Here is a 15,101-nt window from a genome sequence, read left to right as displayed (position 1 = left end):
TTATCTTAGTTTATCTGACAGAGTGCAACATAGATCTCCATACTGTAGGCTGAGACAAGAGGGAGACAAAATGAAAAAAGGGTACAACTGCTGTTGCAATGTCCTTGCAAGGAGACATATCACATCTTGTGCACATTTATAACTCTACAAAAAGTTATGCTGAAGGTACATGAAAGGTTTTAGGTAGGTGAAAAGGAGACCTTTTCAATAACCCCCCCCCCCCCTCCCCACCCCCACAGGGTCACCCCAAAATGCAGCCATATGTAACCCCCTCCCCCATCCATTCTAATGCTAACCTCATGGCTTCCTCTTTCTGCTTCGCACTCTCCCCTCTCTTTCTTCAACAGCCATTCACAGGACAGTTTGTGGAGCTATAATATAGTGAGGAGGGCAAGAGAGGGTGAGGCTCTCAGAGACTCACTTCTTGTACTTAAGGTGACGTGCCCCTGCTTTAGTGAGGGTTGCTTCAGTGCCGCTTTGGAATTACAGCTGTGCTACGTCCTGACTACCCCCTTGGTGCGGAGGCATTAACAGACACAATTTTTCCATCACCCATAAAAGACGAGACAGTGATAGCTTAACGGATGAATTTGAATGAGGAATGAGCTGAAATGGGGGGGGGGGGGGGATCTTCAAAGACAAGCCTCCAAAATATGTTCCACTTTTATGTTGGTTCAACCATCGATAGCATCTGCCAGTGGCTGGCGAATTGTTTTTTCCCACATGTGCCTGTCTGCAACTCAAATAGCTATGAGTACTGAGCCTGCCTCCCTGCCTGCATGACATCATTAGTTTGCTGTAAACACCCATATCTGGGGAGCATTGCACAGCGTACGCATCACATGTTTATGCAGATGGAGGTTTGCTTAAGCAGGTCAGGCCAAGTCCCTTGCTCAAAGGCGCAGCAGCTGTGCCCCAGCTGGGGTTTGAGCCTGCAACCTGCCAGCAGTGCTAACACTTGCACAGAGATGCTGCTTTCTTCCTGTGACAGTGACAATTCAAATGATCAACTCGTTATGAACTCCTGAAGCTGCTGAATAACAAACTGATCATTTGAATCAGCTGTGTTGGAGCAGGGAGAGATCTAAAACATGCAGGACGAGTGGCCCTCCAGGAGAGATTTGGACACCCCTGGTCTAGAGCCATCTTGGCCATGTAGTTTCTGACTCTCTGTGACTTAAACGACCTAAAACTAACAGGCATCTGTACAGATGCATGGACAGGACCAACCCAAGCATCCCATAAAGACACAAACATGGTTAGAAAATGGAAAGGCTTCACCTTTGAAAAAACCTCAAACAAAACCGTGCCGTCTGCCTCTTCCTCCTCCAGCATAAATACACTGTGGCTTCAGACACGTCCTCAGGAGACAAGGCTAACTGTGACCGGGTGGAGTCTGAGAATGACCGCCAAGCCAACATGAATAAAGGTAAGAACAGCAGTCAAGACATTACATACTGCCATAAAGCTAAGTGCAGCAGTCAGGAGATTACACAGCTCCATAAAACTAAGGAAAGCATTCAGGAGATTACATATCTCTATGAAAATAAGGACTGTAGTCAGTATATGATGTTCCCTTATGAAGGCACAGAGAGCAGTCAGAAGATGACATAGCTCTGAGGACCATCCCTCCCACACACACAAATAGGTGAAGTAGGGCTGTAATTCCAGAAAGATTTTGTACAGACCTCATGTAGAGCATGTTGAAAAAAACAGAATTGGAAGTTTCGCCCTCTAATGCTGGTGTCCATTACAGTGTTTGCTGTACAGAAATCATTAAAAACAAACATGAAAACTTCCATTCCAAAAAGGAAGTGAGTACAGCCTCCTGTTGTGAGTCCGGGGCGCGCTGGCGTCAGTGCAAGACAACAGACATGAAATCCAACAGGAACAACACATGGAATTGCTCAGAATAAATACATACTCACAAATATGTTTAAATACTTATTTGCACGTTTTTAAGGTTTTTCTTTAATTGGGAAACACATCCACATGAACACAGTAGAGAGACCAGGTTGTAAAAAGCATCTAGAGGCATTGGCCCCATTGCTATAGGGCAGCAAGTCAGATGACCTTTGTCATGTTCAGCTGTTATCATCTTTAACATATTTTTATGCTGTAATGAACAATCCTGTTTAATGTTGTATCTAAATGCATTACTCCATCATCTAAGCGGCTGTGTTTTTCTGCTCTGTTTTCCTTTTCTCCGTGAGCAGTCGGTATCGTTCCTCCGCGAACCAAGTCTCCCACGGAAGAGGAGCTGAAGCCTGTTAACCTCACACAGCGCAGGAACTGCACAGCGGCCAACGGATACGGCTCCAAGGTTATTATTGTCATTATTCACCAGAACGACATTCTGACCAAAACGCACTCGATGGCCGGCAGTCCCAGTGTAAGATTCGGTCCTGATGGCAGGCGGATAGGAGATCAGGAGATTAGGTCACACTAGAACTTTGTATTTGTGGGGTCTCTTATTATTTTTAACTATTACCCAAGAGCGTACACTTACATTTCTACCCTTTGGGGATCCCAGTTCCCTGAAAGGCCCCAGGGCTGTTGACTGTTTTCCTAGTGCTAAATGGATAAACTGAAAGTCAGCTCAGTTACCTGAATTGGACTGCATGGCAACTCACTCAGTATTGGATTAACACAGGAAAGAGCATATCAGGTCACCCTCTCTTCCTTCTGAGGCTCGGATCTCGTGCAAAGGTATGGTGAAAACACGGCAGGCTCAGTGGGACTCCAGGAAATTGGGTGCCCTGGCACTGATTGACAGGGTGTGGATGTATCCAGGCACTTTGTGTCTCAAGGAGAGGATTGTGCAAATGCATGTTGCTGGCCCAAGTCCAGTATGGGGTCAACTTAATCTAGTCCTGCTGCTGTCCTGAGTTTGTCCAATAAGCTGGATCACTTTAGAAGATAAAGACAGAGTGCTTTACTCACGGGATGCTCAATGCTAACAGAATTGTCCACCTGTTGAACACACATGCAAGTATACAAATCAAATATAATATAAATAAATGAAACCAGAGAGCCAGGCAGAACATTCCACGACATGATTTGATTTCTGAGTATTAGGCCAGTGTGAGGCACTCCCACGGTCCAGTACAGTACTGTAATGCTGCACACAGTAGGAGTGTATGTTTGGTGAGGAAACAAATTCAGAGAGTACTCAAAATGGAATTCCCCGTGTCAGGGCCGTCCGAAGAGCGCCGTGTTCCCAGCAGAGGTGAAGTCCAAGATGAGCGTGGAGGAGCAGAACGAGAGGATCCGGAGGAACCAGAGCAACTCGGTGCGGGACAAGAGGCGCAGCCTGAACCTCTCCGGAGCACAGCAGAGCGACGCCTTCCGGCCCAGCTACAGGGTGGTACGCAAACGCTGACCGCCGTAGATGCCCTCTCCTGATTGGCCTGCTGGGTGATTCCGGCCTCCGCTGATTGGTGTGTTTGTTCCCAGGTGCGGCGGAGGCTCACGGCTCACGAGGTGGACATTAAAGACCTCGAGGCGGCGGTACGAGGGGAGGGGGTGGAGTCTCCGAGGGAAGAGATCGCCCGACTGCGACGACTGCAGATCGAACCCGAGCACTATGACCTGGACGTCAAGAAGGAGGTGGGGCTTACTCACACAGGCGGGGCTTACTCATGCATACAGAGCTTACTCACAGGAGCGGTGCTTACTCACACAGGTGGAGCTTTCTGAAAAAGGGGGGCTTTCTGACAGAAGATGTCTTTATGATGGGTGTGAGGGACTAAGAGGTTTCTGTAAATATGGTCAGAAACAAACTTCAGTCATTCAGTAATGGATTAACCCGTAAATGTATTGTTCCTGTAACAACAGTTTCTTTCTGACCTTTCACCTTTGCCTATGACCCCCCCCCCCACCCCCCAGCTGTCAACAGACAAAGTTCTGATCCAGGAGCGGTACGTGGAGGAGGAGTCAGACTCGCCCCTCAGCCCGGAGGAGATCTTGGAAAAGCAGAAGAAAGTGGAGAGGATCAAGACCCTGATTGCTAAGTCAAAGTACGTCCCTGCGGGGCCCGTGAACAAGACTATTCTCTAGGTGTTTTCCCATCATGCCCAGCTGGAGGGAGCCCACCTCCCCTCCAGCGATTGACACTCTCCTGCACTCTGTCCGTCAGTCTGCAGAACGTGGTGCCATTGCTGGACGGTCCATCGGAGCGGCAGGCCGACCCCGAGCAGCAGCTTCAGGAGCAGGAGAAGCGGATCGAGATCTCCTGTGCGCTGGCAGCCGAGGCCTCACGCCGCAGCCGGCTCCTGTCCGGTGAGCAGCCAATCAATCGCACCTGGTCCCGCCCCACTAAGGCCTGTGAGCACTCTGACTCCTTATGGTTTTTTTGCTTGTGTTGTACTCTACCTCACTTGTAAGTTTCTTTGGATAAAATTGTCTACAAAATGAATAACTGTAAATGTAAATGTAGATCGCACCCGGGCTCGCCCCAGTAAGGCCTGTAACAGCTCTGATAGGACAGATTGTACCCGGGCCCACCCAGGGCCAGAGGATTTGATCGCATGGCTATTTAAGAAAAAAAAAATGAACATGGCCCCTTCTAAATCAGCTATTTAACCAATATTTTAATCACATCACCTGACGGAGTATGAACTAGAATATTTCCACTTTGTTCAACTTAAATCAAGCAAGTTCCAAGTTTTTTAACTTAATTTAACTTTAATGTTTTTGTATGCATTTTTATTCTGTAGATGCATTAACAAATAAGAAGGTGGCATATCGCTCATGAAAGTTGTTAGAGAAACAGATGGTGTCAGAGGGGTAGATCTGATTTTTAGATGGAATTGGCTTTTATCTGTTATATTATTATTGCATCATGTAGACTGGGGCATATGCCATTGCATGCACATGTGCATCACCATGTTTATTATACCAAAGAAACTTAAAAGCATCACTGTACATGCCAGCATGCAAACATGCCAAACTTTTTTTTCTTTACATAATTTCATTCATCTTTTATTGCCTTAATTTATAAGGAGTACATAAAATGCATGTTCATTTTCTAAAATTGCAAGGAGAGGAGGCAGCTGGCAGGCAAATTAATAGGACATTATTTCCCATCATGCCATTCCATTCCAGCTCTGTCCACCACCAACCCCCCAGCCTCCATGCCTGACCTGACCCCTCCCCCCTCTGCTGACCTCTCTGACTCCTCCCACTTTATCAAGGTCTAACTTTGCAGGTGAGTCCATCACACAAACCCCTCCTCCCCACCTTCATGACCCCTCCCACAAACCAGCCTAACATACCTCCACACACTGTGACTTCATCTCCCTGGCCCATCTCACTGCCCCCACACATACTCATAAACACACACACACACACACACACACACACACACACAATTTACTTCAAATAATCTCTTTACATATATGTACACAACCTGTTGCCATGTAAATCATTTATATTTCACTCCATTCAGTTGGCAGAGAGGAATGTTTATTCACACAGCTATTTGAAACAGTCCTGGCTGAAATTTTCCACTGTGAAACCCTGACCGCAGTTACAAAAAACAACCGAACACAGACACACGCGAGGACCACTCCCGTGACTCATGCTGAATAGAGCTGGATAATGACCGTGATGCTTTCTGTCAGCATTCACTGGTTGTGTCATAATTCATACAGGAAACTATATTTCCTCCTTGCATCAACCCTGGCTCAGATAAAACAGTTCCAGACATCATACACTCAGGGAAAAGTGCTTGTATTCTCTCGGATGCATTACATTTAAAAAGACATTCAGGATCTTCCTGGGACTAATGATTTGTACTGATGCCCCCTCATAGGAGTGCTCTTGCCATCCTTGTATGTCCAACCTACAGAATTCATCCTCTTTTGCCTTGCCTCAGAAATACCATTAATTTAAGTCAATAGATTCTTGACAAAGTAAACAGTTACTAGGTAGTCAGTGAAGTTACTTTCTGGTTAATAAAAAGGAGACAAGCTCGGTCGAATTGATTTTGATCATTTTGTCTTCCGCTAGAGTCTAACTCATCAAACTCATCAGCTGCTAAGAACATGTGTTTATGTTAAGAATGCCAAAACTCTTCACACAGTGAGCCCATTGCCTGTGGTTAGAGGATGGCGCACACATGCCTTTTGGCACGGATGGTGTATTGACTTCATGCCTGGTGATGTTTTTCCCTGACTCTTTTTTTCTCATCCCTCTGTTTTAGCCCAGGCCCTGGCTGCCGTCAAGTTTAACGGCGCGACCTTCTGAGCACTTACTGAAGAAAAGGACATACAGACGGATTTATTTTTTTTCTTTTCCCATAAAGTATATTTTTCCATTCAGTTATTTTTGCAACTGTGAGAGAGAATATGAAAAAGATTCTTTATGGTCTGCAGCTGCGTCTATATGGTTTCTGGATATGTGAGTGACAGGTGGCACAGGCTTTGACGGTGACAGTCTCTGAACAGCAGGGGGAGCTCTTGCAGTCTCTCCCCAGACGGTGGCCGCAGGATACATCCCCGCTGTTGATGCTTTGCAGAAGAGCCGGGCTGTGTGTGAAAGACAAACTGTATGTCTGGAACAAGGATTTACCAAGGTGAAATCATGCGGTGGGGAGGTGGAGAGGTTTACAGTTGTTATTGGAGAGTTATCCGAGTACGAGCGGGGTGTATCCAAGGTAAAAGCCAACGTTTGCAGGGGTCAGAGCAGCATAGGAAATGTCACACAACTGCAGGCAGAGTCTTACCCAAGCCCTTGTCTTCTTCTACATGCTGAGGGTTGGGGGAATTCTTCTGTGGATATGGCTTCCGTGCGGGACTGAAAAAAGTACGGACCCAGTGTTGCACAGCTGTTACGGCAAGACAATTAGACCCCTGGAAAGCTAATCAGCCCAGGACGGGACAGGTGTCCCTGTGCGCCTCTCACACCCTGGAGACGAGGTACGGAACACTGACTGTGACCCCTGACCTTGGGGGTGGGGCCTTCAGCAGCACTTGCATGACCACAGACTTCCTACGCCATGTGACTCCCTACATGACCAAATAAGGAGCGCTCCCCATGTGGGCCAGTGCCAGTGTCCACGCTTTGTGGTGTCTGTTACCCCTTTGATTCTTCACTTTGTCCAGTTTGGGACCTTTTTTTTATATAAACTACCATTGTCTCAAATATCTTTGGTAATGTTCCTCCCAGCACTTTCCAGTGTAACACCCTAAAGCACCAAGGCTAGTAAATGTGCCTGGTTCTGGGCTAATAGCATACGTGATTGGTTAGATGATATGTCTGGTTCTGTGGTTTCTTTCCATGTTACATCATATGGAAATGCACATGATATATATATATGTACACATGTATGTATATACAGTAGCAGACACTGTATGGCAGGTGTTTTATTGCTATGCTAAGTAAACCTATCACAAAAGCTGGCAAGCTAGTGTTTGTTGTCACTTCGTTGCAAGCAGAGAGTATTGCAGGTAGCCAGATAAAGTTAAGCTTGCCATTACGTGCACATCACAATTTGCAAGCAATAATTTGTTCTTTCAGTTTCTGTGTCAAAATGGAAAGTAATAAAACCACATAATTGACTAGTCTGAGGTGTTTCACCCAGGACCAGACATAGGACATACTGTACGTGTGATGAACCAGGAACCCGGCACAACTGGTCACTGAGTGCTTGCGGTCATTACACCAGTCCTAAACCGAACGTGCTGTAGCTATACATTGAACATAGCTTTGCATCATAGCTGTCGTGATATCCCTCATGTGATACTTTATAGATTAATATTGTTCAAAGAAATACAGAATATAGTAAAGGGCGTGCAAACGCAGAAGTGACCTTAGAACTGAAAGTCTCCTTTGGCTGGAATGGCTGTTTGCTTGTCAGATGATGGGCTTGAGACCAGCATTACAGTTCCTCAAAACAATGCAGTATATATCAACATTTTACACTCCCAGCTCACTTTTTTTTTCTTTTTTTGTAGAGGATGGACAGAGAGCTTATTTGACATGCAAGATGATACATATTTAGATTCCCTGTCATATGTTTTTTTTTTTTCCAGGAAAGGATTAGATCATCTGTACCTTTCAGTTTCTCATTTCCAGGAGTGCTCTCTGTCTTCTGCCTTCTCTCACATCTGCTCAGGATTTTTTTTTTTTTTTGCAGGAGTGTGGATGTGTTCAAATGTCTTTTTGTCATATGTTTATTTTTTTAATATAGTATACCACTTTGAATATGTCACAGTTTCCACTGAGGAAAAGTTTGCATAGCATCACACAGTAAATGATGTATAGCAGTATCGCAATGCAACTGTAAATGCACTGTTCAGTCTATGAATATTTCTGACTGCACCAAAAAGCCAGCCAATGAAAATAATGTTTATGGACTTCCTGAACAGGAATGAAAGTATCTCATTCTACGGAGATCAAGGACCGTATCTTTTCCTGACCCCATGTTTCACCTGCCCCTATGTTTTAATAAAGAAAACCGCTCGTGAGAACTCAGGTCACTAGTTTGTTCATTTTCTGCACTGGCTTTTGAAACTTTTTCAAAAGATGAAACAATTTCAATCAATGAAGCAGTTCAAATGGTACATTGGGATAAACTGTATGTAACCCTTATTCAGCTGTTAACCAAATCTGACCTTTTCTGTAAGGTCATGATACTAATACATTTTCATTCTGAGAAGAAACTTGCTATTTGATGCTATGTATAAATGTGCCATAAAAGTGATGGGCAGTTTCAGTACTTGTCAGGTAAACTGTCGTGTTTACATAGATATAGGGAAAAATCCAATTTGCTAATTTTCCCGTAGTGTCTCAATTGTGTAGAAATTCCCTGCAAGCATGATAAAAAGCCAGCCCCCAAAGGGTCCTAAAAGGGCCCTGACCAATATGACCCTCGCATATGCATACTTCAGAAAATTGCAGAACAAGTTCCATCTTTTTCTGTAGATGCATTCAAAATGGCCCAGATATATTTTGTTCTATTATTATCATCTGCACATATTACAGTAATAATAAAAACCTGCTTACATCTGGTAAACAAGCTGTGCTCTGCTTTGTCCGTACAGCTTTGCTTCACCGGGAATCCTGTTACACTTCAGTAAAATATATTTGGGGGAAAAGAAGTATGTCCCTGAATATTGCTGTCAATATTACATTGTTTAAAGCCACCTTTTGAGTTTGAAACAATTTGCCACTTTGAATAAATGTGAAAGAAATATGAAACAGAACAATGTTTTTTTAAAAAAGCACTAATTTGTTTATGTCCGGTTAAATGTTATAATCTTAATGTACATATTATGATTATGAGGAATCTGTAATCCTAAAAGGCTAATGTTACACAGGTCTGGGTAGTGTTTTAGTGTTAGCAGCTCTTGTAACTCAGCCCCAGATGCTCAAGCAGCTCCTGCACATTTCCTGCTCTTAACTGTTGTTGATACCTGTTCATATTTCAGTAAATTTTTGTTGATCACATGTCGGTTCAAACCCAGGTTGTACCAGTACCTGCAGGCAGCTAAAAGCCACAGACATCCATCCTGAGCTTCACTCCCTCATTCTCAGACCTGGCATAGTAATCTCATGCTTTTGAATTTGGAAGTTTTTTTTTTTTTCCTGAGTTGTGTTTATCACAGTGCCAAAGTGCTCCTCCCTCTCTGCTCCCCCCTTCGCCATCATACAGCACATTCCTAACCTTCAGATCTCTGCCTGCTGATCAGACTCGATCCTCACAGGTAAGACTGGTTTTCCTTCTTAGTCCCAATCAATCAATTCATGAGTTCCGCTTCACTGGATGCACAGTGGCAGCTGTAACAAAATAATTGGGGTGGTAGTGTGGCACAGGGGTAAGGAGTAGGGCTCATAACAAAAAGGTTGCTGGTTCGATTCCTTGCTGGGGCACTGCCGCTGAACCCTTAGGCAAGGTACTTAACTCAGGATTGCCTCAGTAAATATCCAGCTGTATAAATGGATAACGCGCAAAAATTGTAACCTTTGTAAGTCAGTCTAGATAAAAGTGTCTGCTAAATGTCAATGTAAAGTAATGTAATGTAAATGCTCCAAGACACTAAGCAGAAGGTCCATGTTAGCATCTGGTAAGCATGGTGGCCATTTCCCTCATCACAGGTGCGCTGAGCCAGGCCATGTGATGTGTTACAGTTGAGTTACCTGCTCTTGCTTTGGAGAGTCAGACGCACTTCAGTGCTGCTTCAGCCAATACCATTCAGGGTCTCTGCTTTTTATTTGACAAAGAGGTGGGTTTTCAACATTAAGGGCATTACAAAAAACATCCCCCTCTCCCCCCACCACAGGATCAGGACGACCGCTGATTACAGACACCCTTAACCACCACTTGCCACCATGTGCTCTCGGTTCCTTGAGCACAGATGGCCCTGTGGATTTCACAACTGCGCACGGCTCATTGAGCGTCAGTCCCACCCAGACACTTACAAATCTACCTCTTAAGGGCCAAACCTGACAAACTGAAAAGAGGAGTGATTACTGCGATCATTGCCTCCTCTGGCTCTAGTCCCGCCCCCTCTGGTCGTGCAGATAATTCATTGCTTGATGACTTGCAAGACAAGCTTGGCGATTCCATCAAAGTGTGAAGCGGAGCCGTAACTCACAGGCATGGCCTGTTCTGCAGTCCTCAGCTCTGCGTGGGGACAGAGAGCTGGATGCTGGAGCGGGGGCCTCATTCCGAGCGGAGGAGTGATATATTCCCTCTGCATGCATCAAAGTAGATGTTACTCAATCAGCTCTGCTGATCCGCTGCTCCAATCAAGGCACAAAAAAGAGAAAGAGAAGGCTGCATTTGTGGAGTGGTTTTGTCTTTGTATATTACATTGTCGTTACTTATCAGAAGCTCTTGTCCAGAGTGACTTACATAGGTCACAGTTTTGTCAGTTTATACAAGTGGATATTTACTGAGGCCATTGTGGTTTAAGTACCTTGCCCAAGGGTACAATAGCACTGTTGCATCAGGGAATTGAACCACAAACCTTTTGGTTACCATTCCTGCTCCTTACCACTACAGTGTTGCACACTGCTTTTTCTGATTAATCTGATGTTTATTTAAGTCTGTGTTTTTGGCGAACCTTCATTAGTGAAAGAGAGAATGCTTACACGTTCTGCGGTGAGATGCACACCGCACTGACCTTGATGAAACCAAGTGCTGGAATGAGTGCTGTTTCTCTGCTGTGTCCTAATGCACTTCTGCGACTTTAGACCACTCTCAGTGTGCAATATGTTTAACATTCTTTTAGTTCACTGTTTGACCTATTAAGGCATTTAAAGCAAAATATTAGAGGTTCGCTTCCCAGATGTGGTCTTGCTGTTGGATCTTTCAGGAAATTATTGATCTTAAAATTAATATCCAGCTGAATGAATGCTACTATACAACATGTTAGATGTACCCAAAATAATGTTTTTCTACAGCTTTGTCTCTGTTGACCTCATTTTTTTTTTTATAAGAAAATCATATAATCTTTAATGTAATGTAATAATGTAATACAAAACAAAATGTGAAAGAAGGCAATACAAATATAATAAAAAGACAACCAAGTAGTCACACCGTAAATAACACCATTTTAAAAACAGCATTGACTATATCAGAATATTCTGAAAATAATGCCAGAACCCTCATTGTAGATTAAATTAAATTAATAAATTTGTGTCAATGTCTTTATGATTAAGGATCATAATGTTTCATGGTAATCGTGCAATGGGTTCTGAGAAACCTCTGTAATTGTGGCCCACTGTCTGATGTTAACCTTCAATAAGTTAATTTTGGATGTTGGAGAGTGTGGGCCTTCAGGTTTCTTTCATGATTTCTATTTCAGACTCTGTAAGCCAGTCACCATGTGATGGCCAGGAAAGGCTGCCAAGCTGCCCTTTCAATATTCGAGCCGAGCAGCTGAGAAAGCCCATCTCACCGCCTGTGAATATGGAAATTATCTGGAACAACGTTGTTTACTGAGATCGACACAATGTGCCGGGGAGTATTCACAAAGGGGAGAAAGAACATTTAAACAGACTTCAGAAACAATAAACAACTAGGCACACCACTTTAAGCACAAATTAAGTAATTTCCCTTGTTAATGAGGGTTGGGTAATTTTTTACCAGTTTGCCATAAACCATACAACTCACACACACTTCTCTGGATTATATAACTGCCTGAAATCTTCCGGTAACCAACATCATCCATCCATCTGACAAACACATATGCTCAGTAGCATTGGCAAGAGTCTCACTCTTGCAGAAAAACCATACAGTTGCACTGAAAACAGCAGAAAATAAGCATTCAAAAAACATGCAAAATAGAAAGACACACCAGGTCCTCTCTGGGTAAGGAAACTATACACATGCCATTAGTTTGCTAATGCTGCAAAGGCAAAAATGTACACCAATCTGTTTCAGACTCCCTTTAGGCTGGATGAAGGGTTCATAACGGCACATCATTAGTGATACCACCACAGAAAAAAATGAATCTCTCCCAAAAAGAATGCAATTCACGGATTTATCATGTGAAATATCTTGTTTCCAGGTCACATCTCAGTGTTGATCAATTTTTCTATTTGATCTGAAGTTCTGAAGCTAACCAAGTCACAAGTTTTCACAGGTTTGTAGTGAGTTGTGGTCATTGAAATGAACAAGTTGTTGTGACAGAGGTAATTTAAAAAGCTATTATTCTGCTGCTTGCTGCTTGTTATAGTGTGGTAAATTTCAAAGGAAGCAGTGCCACCACTTAAGACAGGGATCTGCCACACAGGCAAACTCAGAAGCAGAACTCATAGTGACGAGAGTGATGTTAGCCCTAATTTTCCTTCACTTTATACAGATTTAGACAAGTAGCTCATGTGTGAGGTTATACATAGAAAATAAAAATAGAAATAGAAAAAACAGCTTAATTACATTTTTAAATAATCAAATCAGGATTCCAAGAAACCAAAGTAACCATCACAAATTAAAGATCTTTTCTAAAGATTTCTAAAGATTTCTAAAGATCTGTTTTCAATTGTTGTGACAAATACATATTTTATTTCATTGTGATTAAATGCAGCACAATTGTTAGATCTCTCCACTAAGCACTCTGATATCTTGTCACACACCTGGACAGTTCTTATCATTTTCTGTCTTCCCTTTCCAATAAAAATTCAAAGCAGGAATACCAGGCTTATATAGATATAAGGTATATAGTTTGCTGTACATGTGAAAGAAGCAACCTGTGGATTAAATTAAATTTTTTTTCTTACCCACGATTAGGTCATATGTCCTTATGTTCTTGAAAATTTTATTCAAATCATGCATGTACTGAAAAGTGATCGTATTTCAACAAGTGCAAATATACTGTATCGGGCCCTTTGGTACATCTTTCAGAATTATCTAGTTGTCTGTTGATCTCGTCCACAAAGCCCTTAAGGAAATATTTCTGGGCTTTGTGTTCTTTTGGATGTGCTTCAGCAGAGAGATTTACCTTATATTACATAACAGTCATCTAGTAGGTTTAGTAGATGCTCCTATCCAGAGCAACTTACATAGTCACAGTTTTACATGTTATCCATTCATACAGCTAGATATTTACTGAGGCAATGCTATGTTACATACCTTGTCCAAGTCTACAGCAGCAGTGCCCCAGCAGGGAATCTATCCAGCAACCTTTCGGTTATGAGCCCTGGTTGTTAAGACTCCAGCTCCAACCTGGCTCTGCTGTGCTGGAGATTGCAAAGGAGTTCAGTCCACTGTGTGTTTCTAGCCGCAGTTCAGCCCTCTGCACAGCTTACCTGTAAATATGATTAGCTTGCTAAGCTAAAGACCCCGGTGGCCTGTGTGATTGTACCTCATGACATCACTTCCTATTTCTCACTCACCCTCTCACACAGCCGTGCTCCTTTGCACATCCACATGAACACACATGCTGTTATGTATCCCTCTGTGCTAACTGTTATACCATGCAGTGTTTATGACTGCTTTATAAAGTATGACTGCTTATGACTGCTTTATAAAGTAATATAGTCACACTCATAAGGATGTTATTAATGTTTAATACGGGGTTTTAAAGCTTCACCCAATGTGCGTTATCAAGGAGCCTGAGTGAGGCAATCCTTTGAATATCTGCTCAAACTAAACTACTATGTCTGTCCTTACCAAATTCCTCTGCCAACTGGGGAATAAACTGATAAATTATTCTGGCAGACAGGATATGAGGAGAGCCATGTGGCCTCCATTAGGCAAATACTTCAAACTTAATTTGATGCATCAACAATTTTGAGATTTAAAACAGTGTTATTTTTGTCATGCACTGTTGATATATGAGGATTAAAACTTTTTGGGAGGCTGTCAAAACATAGTAGCTCACTGGGATGAATCCAGGAGTGTCCATGCCTTTGACATGAGCGCATTAAAGTTACATGTGTTATTTCTGAAGTCCCACCTACTTAAGTTTCCTGACTGTCATGTCAAAGCACTTGTCCAAGACCCCTCTATTTCATCTCAGCTGCTGACAGTAATCTTATACAGATTTCATTTAAAATATTAATACTTCCCATTCTCTTGATGGTTCTGTTAGCAAAAAATGTTAACCAATATAAGTCAACATTAGTACAACATCTACCTACATCTACATTAGTCCCACACATTTTTTTCCAGGTATATTGCAGGTTGCGTGTGTCGGTTGCATACGAATGTGTGTTATGGTGTCAGGATTGTGACAATACTCCAGAAGGGGGGAAGAACAAAAACAGGCCCTTCCAAGTCCACACCACATACATCTATTTAAATTAGCGTGCCTAGCCTGACCTCCATGTCCCTGGCAAATATGGTGTTTCATTTTGAAAATTCAGTCATGGCAAAAAAAAAAAAAAACAAAAAAAAAAAAAAAACAATGCGTGGAAAGTGAAAGCCAATTTAAATCAAGTGAATAAGAAGAAAAAGCAGGAATAATGTCTTGGTCTGACACACGGCTTCCATATTTGTAATAGATCTGTTGTCCATGAGAGAGAGACATTGTGGGGGGGGGGGGGGGGGGGGGGGTGGGGCTTCAGGAAGACCTCAAAGAAAGTGTGGTGCTCTTGCAAACCTGTAGGCAATGTCATTCTCGTTCTGTAGGCAGTTGAATACTGCACTT

The 15,101-nt window shown here is 43.0% G+C and overlaps 1 protein-coding gene across 1 annotated transcript in view; it reads left to right on the top strand.

Moving 5' to 3' along the window:
- LOC118780310 (pleckstrin homology domain-containing family A member 6-like) overlaps window positions 1-8,501 on the top strand; it is a 34,497-nt gene extending 25,996 nt beyond the window's left edge. The window contains exons 19-26 of the mRNA XM_036532743.1: window positions 1,333-1,429; window positions 2,217-2,323; window positions 3,197-3,367; window positions 3,457-3,609; window positions 3,889-4,019; window positions 4,139-4,281; window positions 5,107-5,209; window positions 6,206-8,501. Coding sequence (XP_036388636.1) covers window positions 1,333-1,429; window positions 2,217-2,323; window positions 3,197-3,367; window positions 3,457-3,609; window positions 3,889-4,019; window positions 4,139-4,281; window positions 5,107-5,201 — 897 coding nt within the window. The 3' untranslated portion in view covers window positions 5,202-5,209; window positions 6,206-8,501. The remainder of the gene's footprint in view (window positions 1-1,332; window positions 1,430-2,216; window positions 2,324-3,196; window positions 3,368-3,456; window positions 3,610-3,888; window positions 4,020-4,138; window positions 4,282-5,106; window positions 5,210-6,205) is intronic.
- The last annotated feature ends 6,600 nt before the right edge of the window (window positions 8,502-15,101 follow it).

The sequence above is a fragment of the Megalops cyprinoides genome, chromosome 7, assembly GCF_013368585.1.
Source record: "Megalops cyprinoides isolate fMegCyp1 chromosome 7, fMegCyp1.pri, whole genome shotgun sequence".
Taxonomy (NCBI): Eukaryota; Metazoa; Chordata; class Actinopteri; order Elopiformes; family Megalopidae; genus Megalops; species Megalops cyprinoides.
This window is presented reverse-complemented; position numbering and strand designations above follow the sequence as displayed.